Source organism: Rhopalosiphum maidis, chromosome 1, assembly GCF_003676215.2.
Source record: "Rhopalosiphum maidis isolate BTI-1 chromosome 1, ASM367621v3, whole genome shotgun sequence".
Lineage (NCBI taxonomy): Eukaryota > Metazoa > Arthropoda > Insecta > Hemiptera > Aphididae > Rhopalosiphum > Rhopalosiphum maidis.
Window position 1 is genome coordinate 89,550,357 of NC_040877.1, and position 21,131 is coordinate 89,571,487.

Below are 21,131 nucleotides of genomic sequence, written 5' to 3' on the forward strand. Positions count from 1 at the left end.
TATTCTGTTTTATTCAAGTTTAATTATAAAATTCTGTTATAAATTTATCCCCATTTCCAGTTTTAATTTTATTTTACAATTCTGTTTTCGGTTATTTTCTATGATTACAAATTTATTGAAATTTTAACCTGTTTACGAGGACTATTTGGAAACCAGTTGCAAAATCTGATAAAAAACAATAGCATAACCTGTACAATTTTGCCTTTTGGAATTGTGTCCTCAAACACTTTAAATTTACACAATAATAATTTTCGAAAAACGTCTCCGACAACGACGGTTATTATGCAGAAATACGTAAGTTCGAGAGTTCTACAACGAGATCGGTCACCGTAAAACAACGACCAACTAACAAGCGTCACGTGAAGTATGAATTATATTATTATTGTAAAACGAACAAAATATGAACAATATAGTGATATTATTATACAGATACACAATTTTTTGTGCCGACAGCGTAAAAAAACCTACGAAGACGACCGCCAATAATAATTATTAACAACACGCAGTAAACATATTATATATATATTATAATATGTATATGTTTAGGTAGTGTAATAATGTATAAATAATATAAATAATACCTCTCGGAGACTTAAGTGAGCGTCCGGTACGTGGCAGCACTGTGCTAATTATTACTATATCTATACGTGTCGGCGTGCGTGCGCGTGTGTACTGTGTGTGCTCTCGCGACCAACGGTATACGAAAATCCACTGGTGCACTGGTGCAGTCGGTAATATCGTGTCCACTGTGATACTTTCTCGTGTATATACCTACACCGCAGTCGTCGCCGTCACCACGCTGCGCGCCGTCTCGTATTCGAATAAAAAAACTACGAAAAATAAACGGTTTACTCAAAACTATAACTTATTAATTTATCATACTCGCTCGATGTTCTCGCGGAATATAAATTCGATATTATAAATTATCGTAACATTATTCGTCATACACTATAAGCGCGTATATTTTGACTAGGTACCCGTGATATAGGTACATACCTAAATATAAATTTGTAGTGCATTTGTTATCGGAACCGCGATTTGTTCTTAGAAATTAATTTTTTTGTTTGTACCGGTACATTGTGTTATAACAAGTTCAATCTCAGTAGGTATGTCGACTCTGTAAAACGCAATTTTTTTCCCGTCGTAGAAAATTACGACAAAAGGAAAAAGAGGAAAAAGCGTGTTGATCGCCGATTCATGGTGGTTATTTTGAACACGAAATAAGTGGCTCGCACGTGAGTATAAAAAAAAGAAATTAATAAATCATACGTTTTATTGACACACTCACATATGTGAATATCGCTTTCACTCGAACCTATCCAAGTCGTAAGTGCGCGCACGCGACCATTGTAAACACATTTTTTTTTAAAGTTCCGGGAACGGAGGTGAAATCTTTTGGATCCGGAAACGGTCCGTTCGTTGGCAGTACTTTTATCTTCACGACCACTGAACAAAAGAGCACGAGTACAATGCATATATGAACGAAATTCTTACAAAAATAGCAGCCTTTAAAATATATTAACACCAATAAGATTGATTTTATTAAAAATATTTAAATTATAACTATTTATAACCCGATTTCTATAAAAATGTGTGTCCTATATTTCTAAATTCGATCGTTTGAGATGACGGACAAGAAATTGTATATTATATGTGTCTCCTAATAAACATATAATATATCTATACTAGTTATAGAAGACTCATCAATTCATCATATACGAGTACATCAATTCTAATCCACTATTCAATTAGTAACCACAATCGAATAAAACAAGTTTTTGCAATCTTTTATTTGAAACACTGTAAATATTTACCGATACAAAATAATTAATCATCCAGCGCACACACGCCAAACGGGTTCATCGTATTTTCTTTTTATATATTAATAATAATTACAGTAGGTAGGTACGTCTCTATAGGGAGTCATCTCTAACCATGTAAAACATAATAGTAAATATCAATATCATTAGTCTAGCTATTGTTGCTAGAATTGACAATTTATGTATTGTTGTTGCTTATATTACGATAGTGTTTCAATCAAAATATTAGTACGTAAATAATTACGCCAATACGCAAATTATTAACGGTTGTATAACGTTCAATTAGGTATGTAAAATACTACTCGAGTTGCAGATTCACTAGTTGTTCATATAGGTAACCTATGTCAGCTATAACACACAATAAGTCATATCAGAGATTATATAAAAATACAAAATTATAAAAAACTGAGTCGTTTTATTTTTATGAATAGTTTAATAATATAAATTGTTAACACGGTAGTATGAACTAAAAAATTAACCATTATATTTTACTATTTTAGTGAAAACTTTATTAAAATACCACACCAATTGTATTATATAATAATCAAATGTACTATAAAAACTAACATCGTCGTTTGGCCATATTATATGATTCACAATAAACGAAAAATATTAAATTAATATTACACTATATAGTGTGATATTAACATAATAGGTATAAAATTATTTTTAAAAACTTTCAGTTCAAAAATAAAATCGTATTTTTAATACAATAATTAAATTATTTTAGTTATATATATATATATATATATTTATAGTTATGTAGAGCTGAAAATATATTTCACGTAAAATGTAAATCAATAATGATAAATATGCAATGTATCTGCATGATGCATTAACCTTGAAAAAGTTCAAGTTCTTCTTCCTATTTATTATTAATTGTATTTGTTTATACGTCGTAGTATGGTCTTATAGTTTTTAACTAATCAATAAAAATCAGTTGTAAATCGTTGAATTTAAATTGTTTCCTATTACATTATTGTATTAGAAATAAAGTATACATATAATATATATATATATATAAATATACCGCGAAAATTATTACTTGCCATTATATAGTTAAATAATAGTATAAATGTGTTTCATATAGTTTTCTGAGATGAATATTTAATTTTTAATGATATATTATTTCAAACACTACAATATCGTTTTACAAGACGCGCTTTCCACGTAATTATTTTTCACATGTGTGAATTTTTATCACTTTTGACCACACACCTTCGGCCATAATATTTGTGTGCGCACCACAATACTATTAGTGATCAAATGTAAGCGAAAGTCGTTTTTTTCTAATCCTCAATCACAAATCAGACGATGCGGTTAGTTATGATTTTCATCTGGGTGTAGATTGATGATGGTGTGTTGCGGTAAACGCGTGTTTTATGCTGCTATACCTGGCATGTGTGTGTAATGTATATTATATAGTGAGAGTGGCACGTCAAAACGGTTGTATGACTGTCGATCGGTGGTGAGTGTCATTTCCAAGTAGGTTAATCTCGACACACTAGTCACGTACCAATATTATTATATTATCGCTATAGTATGACCGACGACATCTGCTGCAGGGGAAATAAAATGTGTATAGATATATGATCGTTTAGGTATAATATGACCTATGAGTCAAAGAGGAAATTAACGAACATAGAGGATGTTGTGTTTATTATGTATGTGTGTATAATTTTTATAGAAATACCTATAAATAGTATAAATTATAATTATATCATAAATATCGAATGACAACAAATTTTTTTTGTATCTTTTCGTATATTTGGCGACTGATTCGCGTATTATATTAAATATTACATTCTCGAGTTCCCACGTCGAAACACTAAAATTAACATTTAAAATGTTTTGAATGAACACATCTTACTTGCATAATATTATATTATTATAATATTTAATAGTAATAATAAAAATCACAAATAAAAATTATTTAAATCAAAAATGTATGGTGTGTTATTCGAATAAGATTTTATTTTTCTATATTTAAATTTTCAACAATAATTATTAGCCACATGTTTTAATTGACATAATATTATGAATCTTGTATTATGTATATTTATAGATTTTTTAATTACTATATGTAATTGTCTATTTACTTATCTACATTCTTAATGTATACAATGCATGTGCATATTGCATATAAGCGTGTTTTTTATTTACTATTATTTTATTTCTCCTTCGTTCTTTTGTTATAGTACTCACAGTATGGACATAATATTATAATATTATTGTTACAATGTTATGAAATATAAAATATCATCTTAAAGACTTATTTATTTAGTTTGGTTGTACGAGAAACTCTTAAAACTACTGTCCTCGTTATTATTCTCAGAATATAATCTTAAAGTCTTATAAGTATATTATAACTTATAAAGTTATAACCATAAAATTAAAGTTTTTAAACTGTATGCAAATTTAAAGTACGCTAAGTTTTCTGTTATAGTTTTATTATTATATTTAATATAGTGTTAAAAATAATAATAATAATGTAGGTAATGTAGATAACTTAAGTTATGATTTAACAAGACTCCCTGCATGTAACAACCGTGACAATTTAATACAACTATTCCAAAAGAAAAAAAATAGTATATCAACCGGTTGATTCGGTCATGTAGCGGACCATCGAGACTAGGTCAAGGTTACAATAGTAACAAACTTTATAATAATCTTTAAATATTGATACAAACCTACATTTCTAAAATTCGATAATGACTACAACAAATAATTTGGTAGGCACCAAACTTTTTTAATTTTTCTACCTAACATTATTTTATATGTATTATAATATATTTTAAACACGTTTGTATTGAAGAAAAAACAATTTTTTACTAAAAAATATTTTCAATTCAAAATAATTGTATAAACTGCCATGTGCCTCTGTCAGATAAAACACAGTTTTTATTTTATTTTCACAACAATTTATATTTCCAATTTATCTCAAAACATGTAATTGGCCACTTACTTAGAGTAATGTTCCTGTCCTATTTCATAATTCCACGCTTGATAAAAATCTAATATAGTATATAGTGATTTAGGTGTCAAAAACAACTAATTTATATCATTAACCGTAAAAAGATATAGTGCTACTTCTTTATTTTGAATTAAATTCGCGAAAAAATACTATTTCATAAGGAAAACATTCGAAAAATGATACATAAATTGTATTAATCTATTAATGGCTAGTGATCACTATTTTAAAATTAAATAGTATAATGTTATGTGACATTAATGTTTTTTATAGTTGAATAATTTATCCTTTTTTCAAAATCGGTTAGCTTACATTTTAAATTTTATCTCGGAAACACTTACAGCTTACATTGTAAAGTTATAACAATTTATTACTTACCACTTAATACTTATATGCTCAATAACAACAATTGTATCTTTAGGCAACGATCGTTATTTCTATGATAAAATACATTTTATATATATGCATGAAATAATTAGTACGTAGTACTATTAGTAAAAGTATGTATAATGAAAGAAATGCAGCTATGTAATAACGATAGTCTTATCTCCAAATATTAATAAGGTACAATTTTATGAGGGTTGTATGCTCTATTCCACACTAGTGATTTGATTAACATTATACACTAAACGAGATTGAAATGTCTTACCAGTTACCACAGTCTTAGATTAAATATTACTACCGGAAATCGTTATCGCTAACACATGTGTGTCTGCTTAAATTTAAATAATTATTCAAAAACCTTTTAGCTATTGTGGTATATAATATATCATACAGATTACAAAAAATGAAATAAACAAGAACATCGTTAAAATTTAATATAACTAAAATATTTAGGTGTGATATGCTCAGTAGTACCTACGCATAATATTTGGATACTAACTAAATACAATTTATTATATTAATGTTATTCACTGATTCATACTAAATTGTATAAGAAATACATTTATATACTTAATAGGTTTCACAATTTTTGTAATGAAGTGCGTTGAAATTGTATCTTTTAATTTAAGTTGTTAAGCAAATAGTTTCATTGAACAGTGAAATTAATAATATCAATAAAACTAAACATTTCGTTTTAAATTACGTAAGGTTATCACATTATATTTATATTTTCAAGTTTATGCGTTTGTATGTCAATTATACGAAATCAAAATACTATTAGGTAATTTAAATTAATGAAGATGAATTTTTGTATAAATAAATATGTTTTATTTTTATGTTTCTCAAATATCAACCGAACCTAGAATCAATGTAATTATAAAATTCATATACGTACATGCATTTTGTAAATAATATTTATTTATCGTATAATATGTACGTAAAATAATGAAAATCCTCCAAATATTTATATAATTATACGTATTTTGAAATCAAAAATTACCCAATCTTAATCTACAGGTAGGGAGTATCGGCACCCCACGGCGCCCCACAGAGTTATAAGTTTTAACCAGTCTTTGTACAATGGAATTACACGAAGATAATTTCTCTCCCTTCTATTTTTAACACATATCCCTCTCACAGATCTTATCACTTGAATTATTATTTTGTTTTTCTATAACCTACCTATCGTGTTATTTTTTTTTCAATTCTCGTGTTATTTTAAATAAACAAAAAGATATTTCTAATAAAAATGAAGAATTATATTATCGATTTAAGTACATTCCGTCTACAATGTTTAATATATTTTAAGACCTTAGCTGTTCCTTAGATTGAAACAATAAAAATAAAATATAACTATAAAATAATGTATTTTTCATATGTATCTGTTATTGTTTAATAAAATGTTAAATTTGGAAAATACTCATCTTAAATTGTAAAATCCTAAATTACATTTACGATTCTATTTTAATTTTTACTTACTTTCACTCCTTTGGAACCGTATATATTACCTACCTATATAACCTAATTTACATAATATTTGCAAAAATGAATGAGTGTCAACTAACGGAAAATATATTGTAAAAATTCTTTGTACATTTGTAATATTAAATAGTCTCGGTGTCTCTCAAGTCTCAAGTACTAACATAGGTACTCATTTCATCGGATATTTAATTATATTATTAATTTAACCTATATGCATTTAAGGTCTTAAGGATTAATTATTTAACGAAGTCCTCATTAAATTTGTATCACAATATTACATTCAAGTATTTAAATCTGTGATAATATAATATTTAATTTCTTATTGTGTTATTGGCGTTATAAACATTAATTTTAACTGAGTCAAGGTTCTAATGAAATATAAATAAGGAGGTACCTACGTGAATAAAATATATTATAAACCGGAAAAATACTGATATCGATGAATGAAACATGTAATTTTTTGTAGACCATGTAATTTATTCTAAAAATTTATTCAACTATTTGACGGAAATTTAATTTAAAAAAATGTAGAATATAGAATGAAAATAAGTAGATACCCAGTACTTAGAACCTACTTTAAAATATAAATATTTTATTTAGCTTCTAAAATAGTATATAGTATAAACTTGACATTCGACATTATTTCCTTCTTTAACAAATGACCTTAACATAAAATAATCGACTCAATTCTACACATCATTTGTACCTGTGTCTTTATTGAATAAGACAAACAGGAAATTACTTAAGTAAAAATAAGCATATAACAATATATTTCTCCAATAAATAAGGTACCTATGTTAACACATAAAAACTTCAAACAAAAAACCTTCATAAGCTGAATATTTTCCAATAATAATATACCTTCAGATACTATTTTAAATCACAAAACAAAAACATATTTTATTAAATCTGGTAAAAATATTCCTAGAGCTTGGACTTATATAATAAAATTTGTATTTATTTATAATAAGTTAAAATAAATATAATTTACATATATAAAATTAAAAAATAAACTATTAATTTATATTTTTATGTTATTCTATATAGAGTTATTTTTTTTTTTTGTGTTTCTTTGGATGTCATATATCACAATTGCCCATTGAAATATTATACATTAAATACTTAAATAATATTTTTCATAACATTTATTTTATAATAATTAAAAACTTTTAAAAATTGTAAATGCCATGATTAGATAACTAATAGGTAAGTGATTATAAAATGAGGGCACATTTATACACGAAGAAAATATTTCTTAATTATAAAATTCTCACTACAAAACTGTTATAAGAAAAAAAATTAAAATACACTTTCGTTAAACAGACCATTAAATTGTATTTATAATTAGCTTTTAGCTCATATAAAAATCTTCTAGTTGAGTAAAAAATGGTTATTTCAAATTTTTTAATGCGTATTTATATTATTGTATATCATCTATTTATCGTGAGATTAATTATAAAGCATGTCAATTAAAATTATCTCCATAATAATTCCACAAATAAAATAATAAATACAACATGAACATTTACTGTTTGTTATTAATAAGTTACAACTTATTTTTTTTTTTTTTGCTATTAATTAATTGTTTAAGTGTTGTAACTTTAATTTTCTTATTAAATTTAGTAAATTTTTATTAATATAATACATATATATTGATTACACTGTAATAGAATAGTATTCATATTCAACTATTTACTTGGTAAGACTATCAAGTAACATATATAAATTATATGTATGATTGTATTATAAAATAATAAATAAGACCTCTGATTATCAAATTAGTAAACACTAATAATAGTGGTTAACTGTTCATTCTTATTAAGAGGGGGTAAGTAATGATAATGCAGTAGAATCTACACGAAATCCCATTGACCATTCAGTGATCGGTTACAAGTAGTAAGGAACGAAGGTTCTTAGTGTTTTTACGTAGTTTATATATTTTTAGTTAAAATTATGGGCAGAATAGATTAAATGTATTAATAAGGTATGTACATCGACTAAATATTTATTTTTATAATTTATTATGGATAAAAAAAACATAAAAATACAGAAATTATATTTATATTTTTATAAATGTTGTAACATTTTTGTAAAAAATATATGTAATTGGAAAACATTTTATTATTTAATAATATTTCGCCTTTCGTATAAATATCTAAAAAAATATCGTAAAAATATTTAAAATTAAAAAATGCCATAAGCTAGCTAGGTATATTGTACAATAAACAAACTATAGTCATTTAGTCTCTATCCATCAATACATTTTCTAACTAATTATTGTAATCAAAATTTTGTAGAATATTATTATACTTAAATTATTAAGTTAATTTTCCAATTTATAATTTAAGTCTGGTTTTTCAAAAAAAAAAAAAAATTAACTAAATTATTAATTTATACTAAATATTAATTTATATTTACATCAATCATCAATACATAATAGTTTATTGTGCAGTATTACACTAATACATTTTTTATGCAAATTTTGAGACATAGCAGACATATCTATGTAATATGTACGTCATATTATAACTGCATTCTTAGATATTGAGTAGATACGAATATATTTAACTATTTTAACATAAAAATAAGTGTAAATGTACCTACACATAAATTTCAAATTATTAAATTATATAAATGGTCTTGATATTCTAAAATGTTGTAAGTTGATTCAAAATCTTTAAAATCTCAAATATTTGATATTCATAATTAAAGTAGATAGGTGCATATACAATATGCATATACTTATATGGTACCTATATATTTAAAATACATTTACTATTTAGGTACCAAATCAAAATGTCTGATACTTTTAACTTTGATAGTTAATCAATATTTTATATAATTAATTATCTTTAATAAGGTATCATAGAAGAATGGGCACTATTATGTAATTACTAATTTAAGTTGTTAGTAGTTATTTGATTATTTCTATATTTTTAATTTCTAAAACGTTCAGGAACCTAAATTATAACTTAGTATTTATGAAATAATGTATGTTGGTTATATATAGTTTCCTAGTTTTTTCAAATAAATAAGATTAATAAAAATAATTTAATAATTTGTTAAACTCCAATAATTATTTGTTATTTCGAGATAAAATGTGATTATTACAGCATTTGTAAAATAGTTTATTATCACGATATCAATATGCTTCGAATATTTTTTTTACCAGACACGAAGCTATATTTACTATTTTTGTATGTGGCGTGACCCTGATTATGTTTTTAAAAAGGTTATTTGGTCAAATGAAACACGTATTACTAAATACATATTAAAACCGTTAAAAATATTATCGATATAAAAAGGAGAACGGCGAGCAATTAATAGGATCACACGATTATAGCACGGCGCCAATAGCATAAGTATTATGAATGGTCAAGGACGAATCACACATACTTCTGACAATTTTAATCATCTTAAAACTAAAAAATTATTTGGACGTATATTGGTTATTGATAGGTAAGATCTAACTTTTAGATTATTTAGGTAGGTGCCTATCTATATAAAAATCTGTACAAAATTCCAAAGGTGTCGTCTTTAGTCAATTACATATTTCAACAAATATATATAAAAACTATAAACTTACTATAAAATAAAAGACAAAAATCATTATATATTGAATTTACACAAAGATTATAAATTTTTTTTATTTCATTGAGCTAGGCCATTGGTTGGTGGTATATTTTATTCTTTTCTGAATACATACACAAAAGAAATGTTTTATATTAGATGTATTATATATATACATAATATAATTTTACCATCTCGGCTGAAAATGTTTAAATGGTATGTTATATAAACATAAAGCATAATTATAAAAAAATTATATTTAAAATAAAAATATTACACATTAAAAATAATAAATTACCTTCTGTTTTAAAAAATAGTTAGTGCTATATTAAATAATTTTTATACATACATTTATAAATTGGTGAATACTAATAAAATATAAGTAAAATGTTTGAACCAAGTACATAAATTTTTTATACTTTATAAAAAGGACATTGGCGTAACAACAACCTATATTTTTATATTCATATTTATTTATTTGCTTCTCTTGTAATGTGTACTTGAATAACAATCAATTTTTTTCTTATAAATAAATAAATATTATTTATATTTGTTTTTTATAAATTTGAATACCTCTTATATGAATTAAACTGCATTTTTTCGTGTGCATTAATCATATCAATTATGAATTAATGCTAGAAGAAATACATTTTTAATTTTGTAATACAACTAAATAATAAAATCTATTGAGAATTTAAATTCGTTAAATTATGTTTATTAATAATTTATAAGTATAAATTATCAAACTTTTACATTTATATAGACAACATATTATCAAACGAGAAAATAATATAATATACTTACACTTACTCATAGAATTCATTACTTTTCACCAGTTACTCATGTAGGTACACAAACAAAAACAATTATAAAAAAAGAGTGAAACTCGAAAGACATGAAAAATGCTAGTTTTATTTGTATTGCCTACATGTATAAAATACTTGACGAGATCATTATGGATTGTTGTTTGTTTTCGATCTTAAATGATTAGTGGCATAGGTATAAAAAAGAGAAACATACGTGTTTGTACACATTTCATAATGATAACAGGAGAAAATTTAAGTCATATGTACAATAATACTCATTTAGATTTAATTTATATAGTTCAGTAATACACATAAATTACATTAAGAATTAGTTATTGCAACCTAATTAATAAAATGTCTTTAACAGAAAATGCATGGCTACAATTTCTATTAAATATTTTGATGAATAAAAATTAAATACTACACCTAGTATAATATTCTACACATGCACATCTACATATAAAAGGTCTACTAGGCCTGATCTCAATTATGTACATAAATTAAAATACCAAAATATTATATTCGAATTCCTAAGTAAGTGTAATAGATTAATTATAAAAATAATTAAATAAGTCAATCATGTTTACGATATTAAACAGGTAAGGGACACTATGCGATAACGTGATAACATAATTAAATATAATAATATAATTACGTGTATTTAAATTATAAATTGTAGTTTAGTGATGAACACTATTAACAAATTTCAAATATAGATCAATTTATTAATTTTAAATGCATTCCAAAATAAAAAATATTTATGTTTACGTATATGTGTATGTAATTGCTTTCACCTTGACTTCTAATATCATACGGAATCTTAAACAGCTTAAATAAATAAAAATATTGATTTTACATCGTTGTAGGTAGGTTACTACTTACTACGTACCCATACCTAATCGCTAATACCTCAATCTTTTAACTTCCTATTCAAATATTCCAAACTTCAGTACATCACTATGATTCACTTACGTACTTATAATAAAATATAACATACGAATGATAGAGATTAGTAAACTTACATTATGCATGCTTTTATACTAATATTATTTCCTGTCTTATTGTTGACTATATTATATTGAATTTAAATTGCATTGACATTTTATTATTCAATCATTTTTCTTTGATTCGGAGGATGTGCTATAAAGTATAATTTAATTTGTTCAGTTTATTTTATAATTTTATTGTCGTCAATTTGTCGCTATAAGCCTCTTTAGTGTACAAAAACATTTAAAAACTAAAGAAGAAAAATGTTGTTTTTGCTGACCATTTTTTCTAAAGAATATATTATTAAATATATAATTTAAATTATAATATATTAAATAGAATAAAATATATGTATACTGTTAAACTATATAGGTACCAATAAGGCAGATATCAGTTTCTATTCATCCTTATAACCGTTTAAACCATTTAAGATTTAATTAAATTATTAAACTATTATACCTAAACCAAACTATATGAATTGTTGTATGACGAAGTATTAATTTTTTTAAGCTATTAATGTTAATGATTATGACATAAAAATGCCAGTTGATGAACATCTGCAGTAACAAAAATAAATTTCAACTGTTAAAATGATCGTAAAGCAGATTTTAAAATTATTCCAATTACTGAAATATAGGTATATATAAGTTAACATTTAAAGAAATCAACTGATAATAAAACTACCAGCTGAGACCATAAATGTTGTCTCTAGGCCAGGAGTTGGGAACCTTTTCGTAGAAAAGAGCCATTTTTTCAAAAAATTACAAAACTATGATATCCAGGGAGTCGCACAGGTTTAAACAACCTTTTTTTTAAATTGTGGTGTATACATTATTACTTTATTTATCACTATAATAACGCAGGCATAATATAATTTATATTTTACGGATCTCGATTGATAATTATCCAAAGAGCCGCAGGTTCCCGACCCCTGTTCTAGGCTTTCGAAATTCTCAATGACAAAAAATATAATCCAATTATACTCGCAAACACTTAATAAAAATACCACTATAATTTTTCAAAAATAAAAAATTGAATTAAACGGTTTATTTAAACAAAATTAATATTATACAATTACTATCCGTTATCTTAATACTCGTATTACCTACCAATAAAAAATTATTAAATTACCAGGTCATCACTAAACTTATGTATATATACATATTAAAAATCTACGATTTGCAACACAAACATATCTTAAAAAATAGTAATCAGCTAAATATCCAATTAAAAATTACGAAATATTTATTAATAGAATATAAAAATAATTATTATTATGTATTCAGGTTTAATTTATTATGCTTAGTGGCCAAAATTTAATTCATTATACATATCTGAAACATCTTCCGAATTAATAGCTTTACTTATTATATGCATATAAGCTAATATAATTAAATTTTTTTTGTTATTTATAATATAAATTGTTAATTAAGATAATATTGATATGGATTTTATTAGTATATGGCCATTAGAAAAATACAATGGAAAAAAAATTATTTCATTTGTAGTCTAAACAGACTATTTTAAACAATTAAATTTAATATCGTATTAAAATTTTTACTAAGTAATTGTTCAAAAAAAAAATAATTAATGCAATTATTAAAATATTACTTTTTACTTTTTCTACTGCGCGTATATATTATGAGTAAAAATTAATACAATTATTAATTGTAGGTAAAAAATTAGGTCATTTTATCAACAAAAAAAAATGTATCAATACATTTTACATAGTTTATCTTTACACGTTTATAGATAAGCTTAAAATATATTGATAAAATACACAATATATTATAGACACTTAATATTTTAAATTTTAACACTAAATAATTCAAGAAGTGTTTTAAATAATTGTTATACCTACACAATAATATTTTTTCCCAGTAATACATTGTTATAGGTATCTACCCTAGTTCTTTAATAAAGAATAATTAACACTAATGTGACTTTGTTAAGTCCCAATTTCGTATTTAAAATGAACCATTTAAAAACAAAAAATAAATTGATTAATTGGTTGAATATTTTATTTTTTAATTCTTTTAAAAAACAATAGTGGTATAAAATCAATCATTGTACACTATCTAGAAATTGGCAATGGATGGTCTACAATCTTTCAGTAAAAATACAATTTCAATTTTAGTACATATAATAGATTATAAATAACATTACAATTTAATAAAAATTGTAATACTTAAGAGTTATAAACTAATTGTACCTATACTCGTACTATCTGTTATATGTTTAATAATAGAACGCGTGGCTTTTTTTTTTATTTGACACATATAGTATCCAAAATTATGTGAACACAAACAAATTAATTATTTAAATATTTTTCTATTATCGATATTAATTTTCGTACAAACTCCAACATGAAGTAACTTTTATTTATATTATTATTTTGTTATTATCTTTAGATTCTCAACATATTATGCAGTTCAGTCTGTTAACAACATGGTCACGTCAGATAGTAACGTTCATTACTGTGTGTGCAGTCTTCACGGCAGGTAATAACTACAATAACGACGATGACAAATCATAATATAAACACCAGTAGTCAGTACACTACATTTTAAATTCTAAAGTATATTTAAAACCCACACATTATTCGTATATATAATAAGAGGCACTAGAGGCAGTCAATTTGAAGAAAGTAATAGACAAAGATTTAATTAAAAATATAATATAATGACTTCAATAGGGTTACTATATCCATCATTTTGTTTATTTGAATTGGTGGCATTTTTAATAGTTAAAAGAAAAATATTAATTTTTTTAGAAATTAAATTAATTATAAACTAAAACTTCACGACTAAAATCATAAATATTATTTTAATTTTAGGCGTTCCAGTAGAAAAACTACGAACGGCAGCGCCACAATGGACCACTCACAACATGTCATTGTGGGAAGACGTAGTATTATTGAGCTCAGATTCCGATCATCAGCCGTTGCTAATGATCAACCAAACTGGTGTTTACACTGCCCCAGACATCGAAAAAATGGAAAACGAGACATTAAAAAAATTCCACATATTAAAAGTAATTTATAAAAAATATTTTTTTTAATAAAATACCTATAGTAACACGTTACAAATATTAATTTTTAATTTTTAAATAAAGAATATCGGTTATTTTTAGTATATATTTTATATATTAAATTCATTAGCGGAAATTTGGTGAAATTACTGGGGGGGGGGCTGAGCAATATATGCTCATTACTTCTGTTTAATGCTAAGACCTGTACTTAAAACTTCTGGAGGGCTTAGTTCCTTCAAGCTACCCCCCCTCCCGATTTCTACCGATGATATTAATATAAATAGATTAAATGAATATCGAAAATTAGTATCCAAATGAACCTTTATCATGTCTTGGAGGAATTTTTAATTTAATTTATCGCGTAAAATGTTTTACTATATTGTTTATAGATTGTACCCCATTTAAAAATAAATTTTCGGTAGTTATATTTACATAAAATATTTTAAGTATTTTGAAATGTATTTCTTTTCTCTATTCAGGCAAATTACACCAAGTATTTCTATGACATTAATGGCACAAAAACTAAAGAAGACAGCCGAGCTTCTCGGGCTGCACTTCCTGGATTCGTGGATAAAGCATTACAATTACTCAATTTAAACCAAGTAGTGGGTGAGGTGGAAACTAGCGTTATGTCTAAAATGTCATGTACCGCTTGTAAAGCTGGCGCTGGTCTTCTACAACACTACATAAAACATGGTAAAACACGCGATGACATTGTAAAAATTACCTACCAGTTCTGCACAAGCTTTAAATTACAGACACCACGTGTCTGTGAAGGTATTACTGAACTATTTAGTGTAAGTCATTTTCACATAACATATTATATTGATATTTGGTATAAACTGTAAGACATCTACATTTTATACAGTTATATCATATGTCTATTGTACATTTAAATTATAACTATGATAAATTTTACTGACTTTAGGGTGAAGTGGTTTACGTTATGCAAAGAATTAATATTGGACCTGAAGAAATCTGCAGTTTTGTTATTGGTGACGCCTGTGGAGATGTGTACAACCCAACACATGAATGGGATGTAGTTTTTCCTCCTGTTCCCAAACCCACTCCAATTGAAATTAAAATATTAAAAGTAATGCATAGTATATATTGTACATCATATATAAGATTAGAGAAGTATCCTATGGAGTAGGTAAAAACTTAACATATTTAATAGTTTAATACCTATAGGCTATAAGTAAATACTTATAGGTCATCAACATAACCTTGTCGAACTAAAAATATTTAAAATGTGACAATTTTTATCAATTTGAGTAGAATTTATGAAAAAAAAATAATAAAAATACAATATAATACATATAATTTCAATTATTAGCTGAAAATATATTAGGTATGTAAGGTCTGTTGATATATATGACGAAAAGGTTTACTTAAATTGCTTCACACTTTTGATGTCTTAAATACTTTAAGCAAGTTTATGACAAGATTATCACAAATAAATAAAAATGTAGGTATTTCTATTACTCTAATTTTTCGTCATAAAAGTAAAATTTTAAACTACTATTCATAGACTTATAGACAATACTTCATATAATATTATATATCTTAACAATTCGATCATTCAATTTCAAAATAATTGTTAAACTTGAACATTTTCAGGAACCAGTTCCTCAATTCAAAGTTCTCCACTTGTCTGACACTCATTTTGATCCATATTATGAAGAAGGAACAAATGCCGATTGCAACGAACCTTTATGTTGTCGTCTGACCAATGGCCCAGCAGTTAGTCCTCAAAGTCGAGCGGGAAGATGGGGAGACTATAGAAAATGTGATACTCCTAAACGTACCATTGACAATATGCTTCAACATATTGTTTCTACACACACTGTAAATAATTTTAAAATAAATCAGTTTAAAATTAGGAACTAAAAATTGATGTTTTATTTAAGGACATTGATTACATCATTTGGACGGGTGATCTACCAGCACACGATATTTGGAACCAGACAAAAGAAGAAAACTTAAGCATATTAAAAGAAACTGTTGCGCAATTACTCAAAATGTTTCCAGGAATTCCCATATTTCCAGCACTTGGGAATCATGAAGCAGTTCCGGTGAATAGGTACTTATTTATAAATATATATTTCTATATTACCATTGTGCCATTGTGCCAAGCGTTTAATATTTTGTGCAAATATAATATTAAAATTTTGAAAAAATAAAATATTTTTATAATCAAAATGTATGTGTACCTATTAAAAATTTATTAAATGTTCAGTTTCCCTCCGTCTTCGTTGGTAAATAAACCTGAGTTTGCCATCGACTGGCTATACAGCGAATTGGACACACAATGGCGACGTTGGCTACCGGGTTCCGTCAGCAGGACCATCAAACGTGGGGCGTTCTACAGTGTATTGGTTCGGCCTGGGTTCCGCATAATATCATTGAATATGAACTATTGCAACAACAAAAATTGGTGGCTATTAATGAATAGTACTGATCCAGTCAAAGAACTCCAATGGTTCATATACGAGCTGCAGAATGCTGAATTCAACGGCGAAAAGGTCCACGTATTGGGACACATACCACCTGGGCATCCGGATTGTTTAAAAGTCTGGAGTCGAAACTATTACGCCATAATCTCTAGGTGGGTTTTTTTATAAACAGGCACAACAATTATTATGACTAAAATTGACTATTAGTACTACCTAATTATTGATTATATGAGATTAATTATGAGTGTCAAATGCATATATGGCTGTACATATTAATAATAAATTATTACAGGAAAAATATTTAGAAATCTACATTGGCACTTACTAAATTATATACAAATAATATTAAAAAATAAATTAAATAATATATTAGGTACTTCTATTAGCTATTTTGAACTACTCTGTTAACGTTATTAACAATTTTTATAATTTAAAATAACATTGTGTACAATTTCAATTTTAAATTGAGTTAAATAGATACCAAAACAATATTTTATCAATTAAAAAAATCGTTGCAGATAATAATAAAAATATAATTATTGTATTAAATTAAGAGAATGTCGTACCCGTATGTATTGTCTCTATCTTACACACGTACGACGGAGAAAATGTTCGTTCAACAGTTTCAAAAGTGTAGTGTTAGTTTTGACATTAGAGTGAACTGACTTAAAAATTTAAAGATACGATTATTATCCAGGGCCACACGTAGCCTTTTATTGATATTATTATTTTTAAGTAAGTCGTGATCGTTTTAAAATTTAGTTTCAAAAATGTTATAACTAACTTAAAAACAATATCAATAAAAACCTACGTTAGGCCCTAAATAATAATCTTACCTTTAAATTTGTTAATAGGTCAATTCACTCTAATATCAAAATGAATAGCACACTATTGAAACTGGTGAGTTTTTTATGTCGTACGTGTAAGACGGATACAAGTGAGGCAACACTTACGAGTATGACGCCCTCTTAAAAATAAAACTAAATTACAAAATAAATATTTATTCCAATAGGTATGAAAGCACAATTACAGCTCAATTTTTTGGCCATACCCATTTTGACGAATTTGAATTGTTCTATGATACACAAGATCTTGGTAGGCCAGTAAGCATAGCATATGTTGGTCCTTCTGTCACTCCATACTATGATCTCAATCCAGGTTACAGAATATACTATGTAGATGGTGATAGAGAACATTCAACTAGAGTAATACATTTTAAATTATTTTACTTGCAACTTGCAAGTGCCAACTGAACCTAATTTTTATTAATTCATCTATAGGCAGTGCTGGACCACGAAACATGGGTGATGAATTTAAAAGAAGCTAATTTATATGACTATCCTATCTGGCAAAAATTATATTCTACACAAGCAGCTTATAGTCTACCTTCATTAAGACCCGAGGACTGGGATACTTTTGTTAATAGCTTAGCTGAAGATCAAACTTTATTTGACTTATATTACAAGTAATATTACACTGTAATAAAAAATTATAAAAATTTATTATAAAATATATTAATGATGTTTACAGGCATTACTGGAAAAACTCTCCAACAAGACCTGCATGTGATGCAGAATGCAAAAAACGTATGATATGTGATCTCAGATCAGGCCGATCACACGACCGAAAGATCTTATGTCAAGAAATTGAGTCACGTATTGATGCTGGTTCAAGGATTAGTTGGCGTGCATGGCTTTACAATGGATTCACTGCCTCGTATGTTTCTCTGATATCTATCAAATATTATTGGTTGCCCGCTATAGTGCCAAACATGCCAATCAACAAAACACAGGGCTTTACTTTAAAACTAATGCTATACTAACTGCTATACATGCTTTTTAATAACTAAACACAAAAAGAAAAAAATAATATTTTTCATTTTTACTATTTCTAAGAGTGACAATGATCTAAATTCTAAGGTGACGGTCATCTGTAACTATCACTGTATATTCACCTACAACGGCAATCTTCTATTTATTGGTGAGTGGGTTAATTTTAGTACCTAATAGAAAGTAATACTAAGACAAAATAGAAAAGAAAATAATTTAGGTACACTATTTTTAATTTAAATTTTAGTATTTTATATAGTCACATAATATTTTAAAATCAAAATGCCAACCTGCCAAAATAAGCAAAATATATTAGCTATAATTAAAAATCAAATTATATTTTAATAATTATTTAACTTTTAGAGTTCAAATAATAATAATAAATAAATAACAGAGATATTTGATGAATTTAATCAAAATGTATGCATACAATTTTACAGTTTAAAATAAAACAAATAAACTTTTCTTTATACAAGTTCAGATTAAACTAAATAAAATTTATATTAAACTTAAATAAATTAATAAAATACTTCTAGACTAAACAAAAATATATATTTTTAATCTATAAAATTATGTTTATTTTAATTATGAAACAAATATTTTACTGAAACTTTATTCGTCAATATTATTATTTAAAAATCCACAAAATAATTCAATTTTGTCTTATACATTATATTATTACATACAGACTGTTCCAGTTCCACACAAAAAAGTTATGATTTTTAATAAATTAAATTTTTATGTTCAATCCAATTGATAAATAAATAGAATACAATAATAATAATGATAAAATTATATAAATTAAACAATTGGTTCTGGAGCTAACTGTATCTAACTGTTACTTAATAGTTAATAGTTATATTGACTATTGAATACTGTGTAGTAGTTGTATACGTACATGCCACATATTCAACCAAAATGAATAGCACAGTAGGTGGCATGTACAACACAACAATTCAATATTATAATAAACAATAACCATTCACTCACTCTCTTATTTAAACTGTTATATTAATTTACAAACCGTGTTATTATTAGGATGTCTGTTATCATGTCCATACCTCACTACACATACCAGATACCTAAATACCTACTTGGATATGCCAGATGAACAAAATTGTGAAGTGATGTGAAACAAAAATTAAATGCAGTACAAATTACAGCCACAGTCAGATCAGATAAGTTGGGTGACAAAACATTTATTCTGAAACATTTGCTCATTACAACGATCAAACAAAAGTGATGCGATTAAAAGTAGGTTGCTTTTACACTTAGAGAATAATCAAACAACACGCGGCCATGGGCCATGATATGGATTTAAATATACATACGCACAACACACACTATTATGTATGTGCAATTGTGTATGAGTATACTTAATTGACATATATTTTTACCAGCATTAACATGTTTTATGCAACTATTAATGTAAATATATTTATTAATTATGCGCTAAAAAGTCTGTTGATGGATACTATTTATTATGTACAGCATTTTAAAATAGAAAATTAAAATAAATTAATTGTAAATAAAAAGAAAAGTATTTAAACATCTATTATTATTTTACATTTTTAATTATGAAGTCGATTTCTACTCCTTTGTATTATAATGTAACGATTATTGAGTCAACCAAAGAAAATATTTTAAATAACTAAAAATTAATTTCATTAAAACTTGATGTATAGACCATTAAATTTCAAATTTATATGTAATGTTATTTTCTATAATTACCTATACTAAAATCCAAGTAACACTACTATAAACGATAAACAAAATTTATAACCAAATGTAAGTAA

The 21,131-nt window shown here is 25.6% G+C and overlaps 1 protein-coding gene across 4 annotated transcripts; it reads left to right on the forward strand.

Moving 5' to 3' along the window:
- The first annotated feature begins 688 nt into the window (after nucleotides 1-688).
- On the forward strand, nucleotides 689-20,844 carry LOC113557089 (sphingomyelin phosphodiesterase). 4 transcript variants are annotated; one of them, XR_003405572.1, is made up of 13 exons: nucleotides 689-1,235; nucleotides 14,432-14,521; nucleotides 14,857-15,053; nucleotides 15,530-15,847; nucleotides 15,979-16,143; nucleotides 16,671-16,898; nucleotides 16,961-17,133; nucleotides 17,290-17,658; nucleotides 18,519-18,711; nucleotides 18,787-18,971; nucleotides 19,037-19,222; nucleotides 19,426-19,486; nucleotides 20,374-20,844. XR_003405572.1 is itself a non-coding variant. In XM_026962394.1 (12 exons), exons 2-12 carry the CDS (start codon nucleotides 14,446-14,448, stop codon nucleotides 20,444-20,446), a joined length of 2,163 nt encoding a protein of 720 aa, XP_026818195.1. In that variant the 5' UTR covers nucleotides 689-1,235; nucleotides 14,432-14,445; the 3' UTR covers nucleotides 20,447-20,843. The 4 variants fall into 4 exon arrangements, 2 of the variants coding, with proteins under 2 accessions (XP_026818195.1, XP_026818196.1); XR_003405571.1 differs by having other exon boundaries at nucleotides 19,402-19,486; nucleotides 20,374-20,843; XM_026962394.1 differs by lacking the exon at nucleotides 19,426-19,486 and having other exon boundaries at nucleotides 20,374-20,843.
- Nucleotides 20,845-21,131: the final 287 nt, after the last annotated feature.

Coding starts and splice junctions, on each gene's coding strand:
- LOC113557089 (XM_026962394.1), top strand. CDS start 14,446: ATGCAGTTCAGTCTGTTAACAACATGGTCACGTCAGATAGTAACGTTC. Junction 17,134..17,289: donor GAAGCAGTTCCGGTGAATAG/GTACTTATTTAT, acceptor TTAAATGTTCAG/TTTCCCTCCGTCTTCGTTGG. Junction 18,972..19,036: donor TTATTTGACTTATATTACAA/GTAATATTACAC, acceptor TGATGTTTACAG/GCATTACTGGAAAAACTCTC.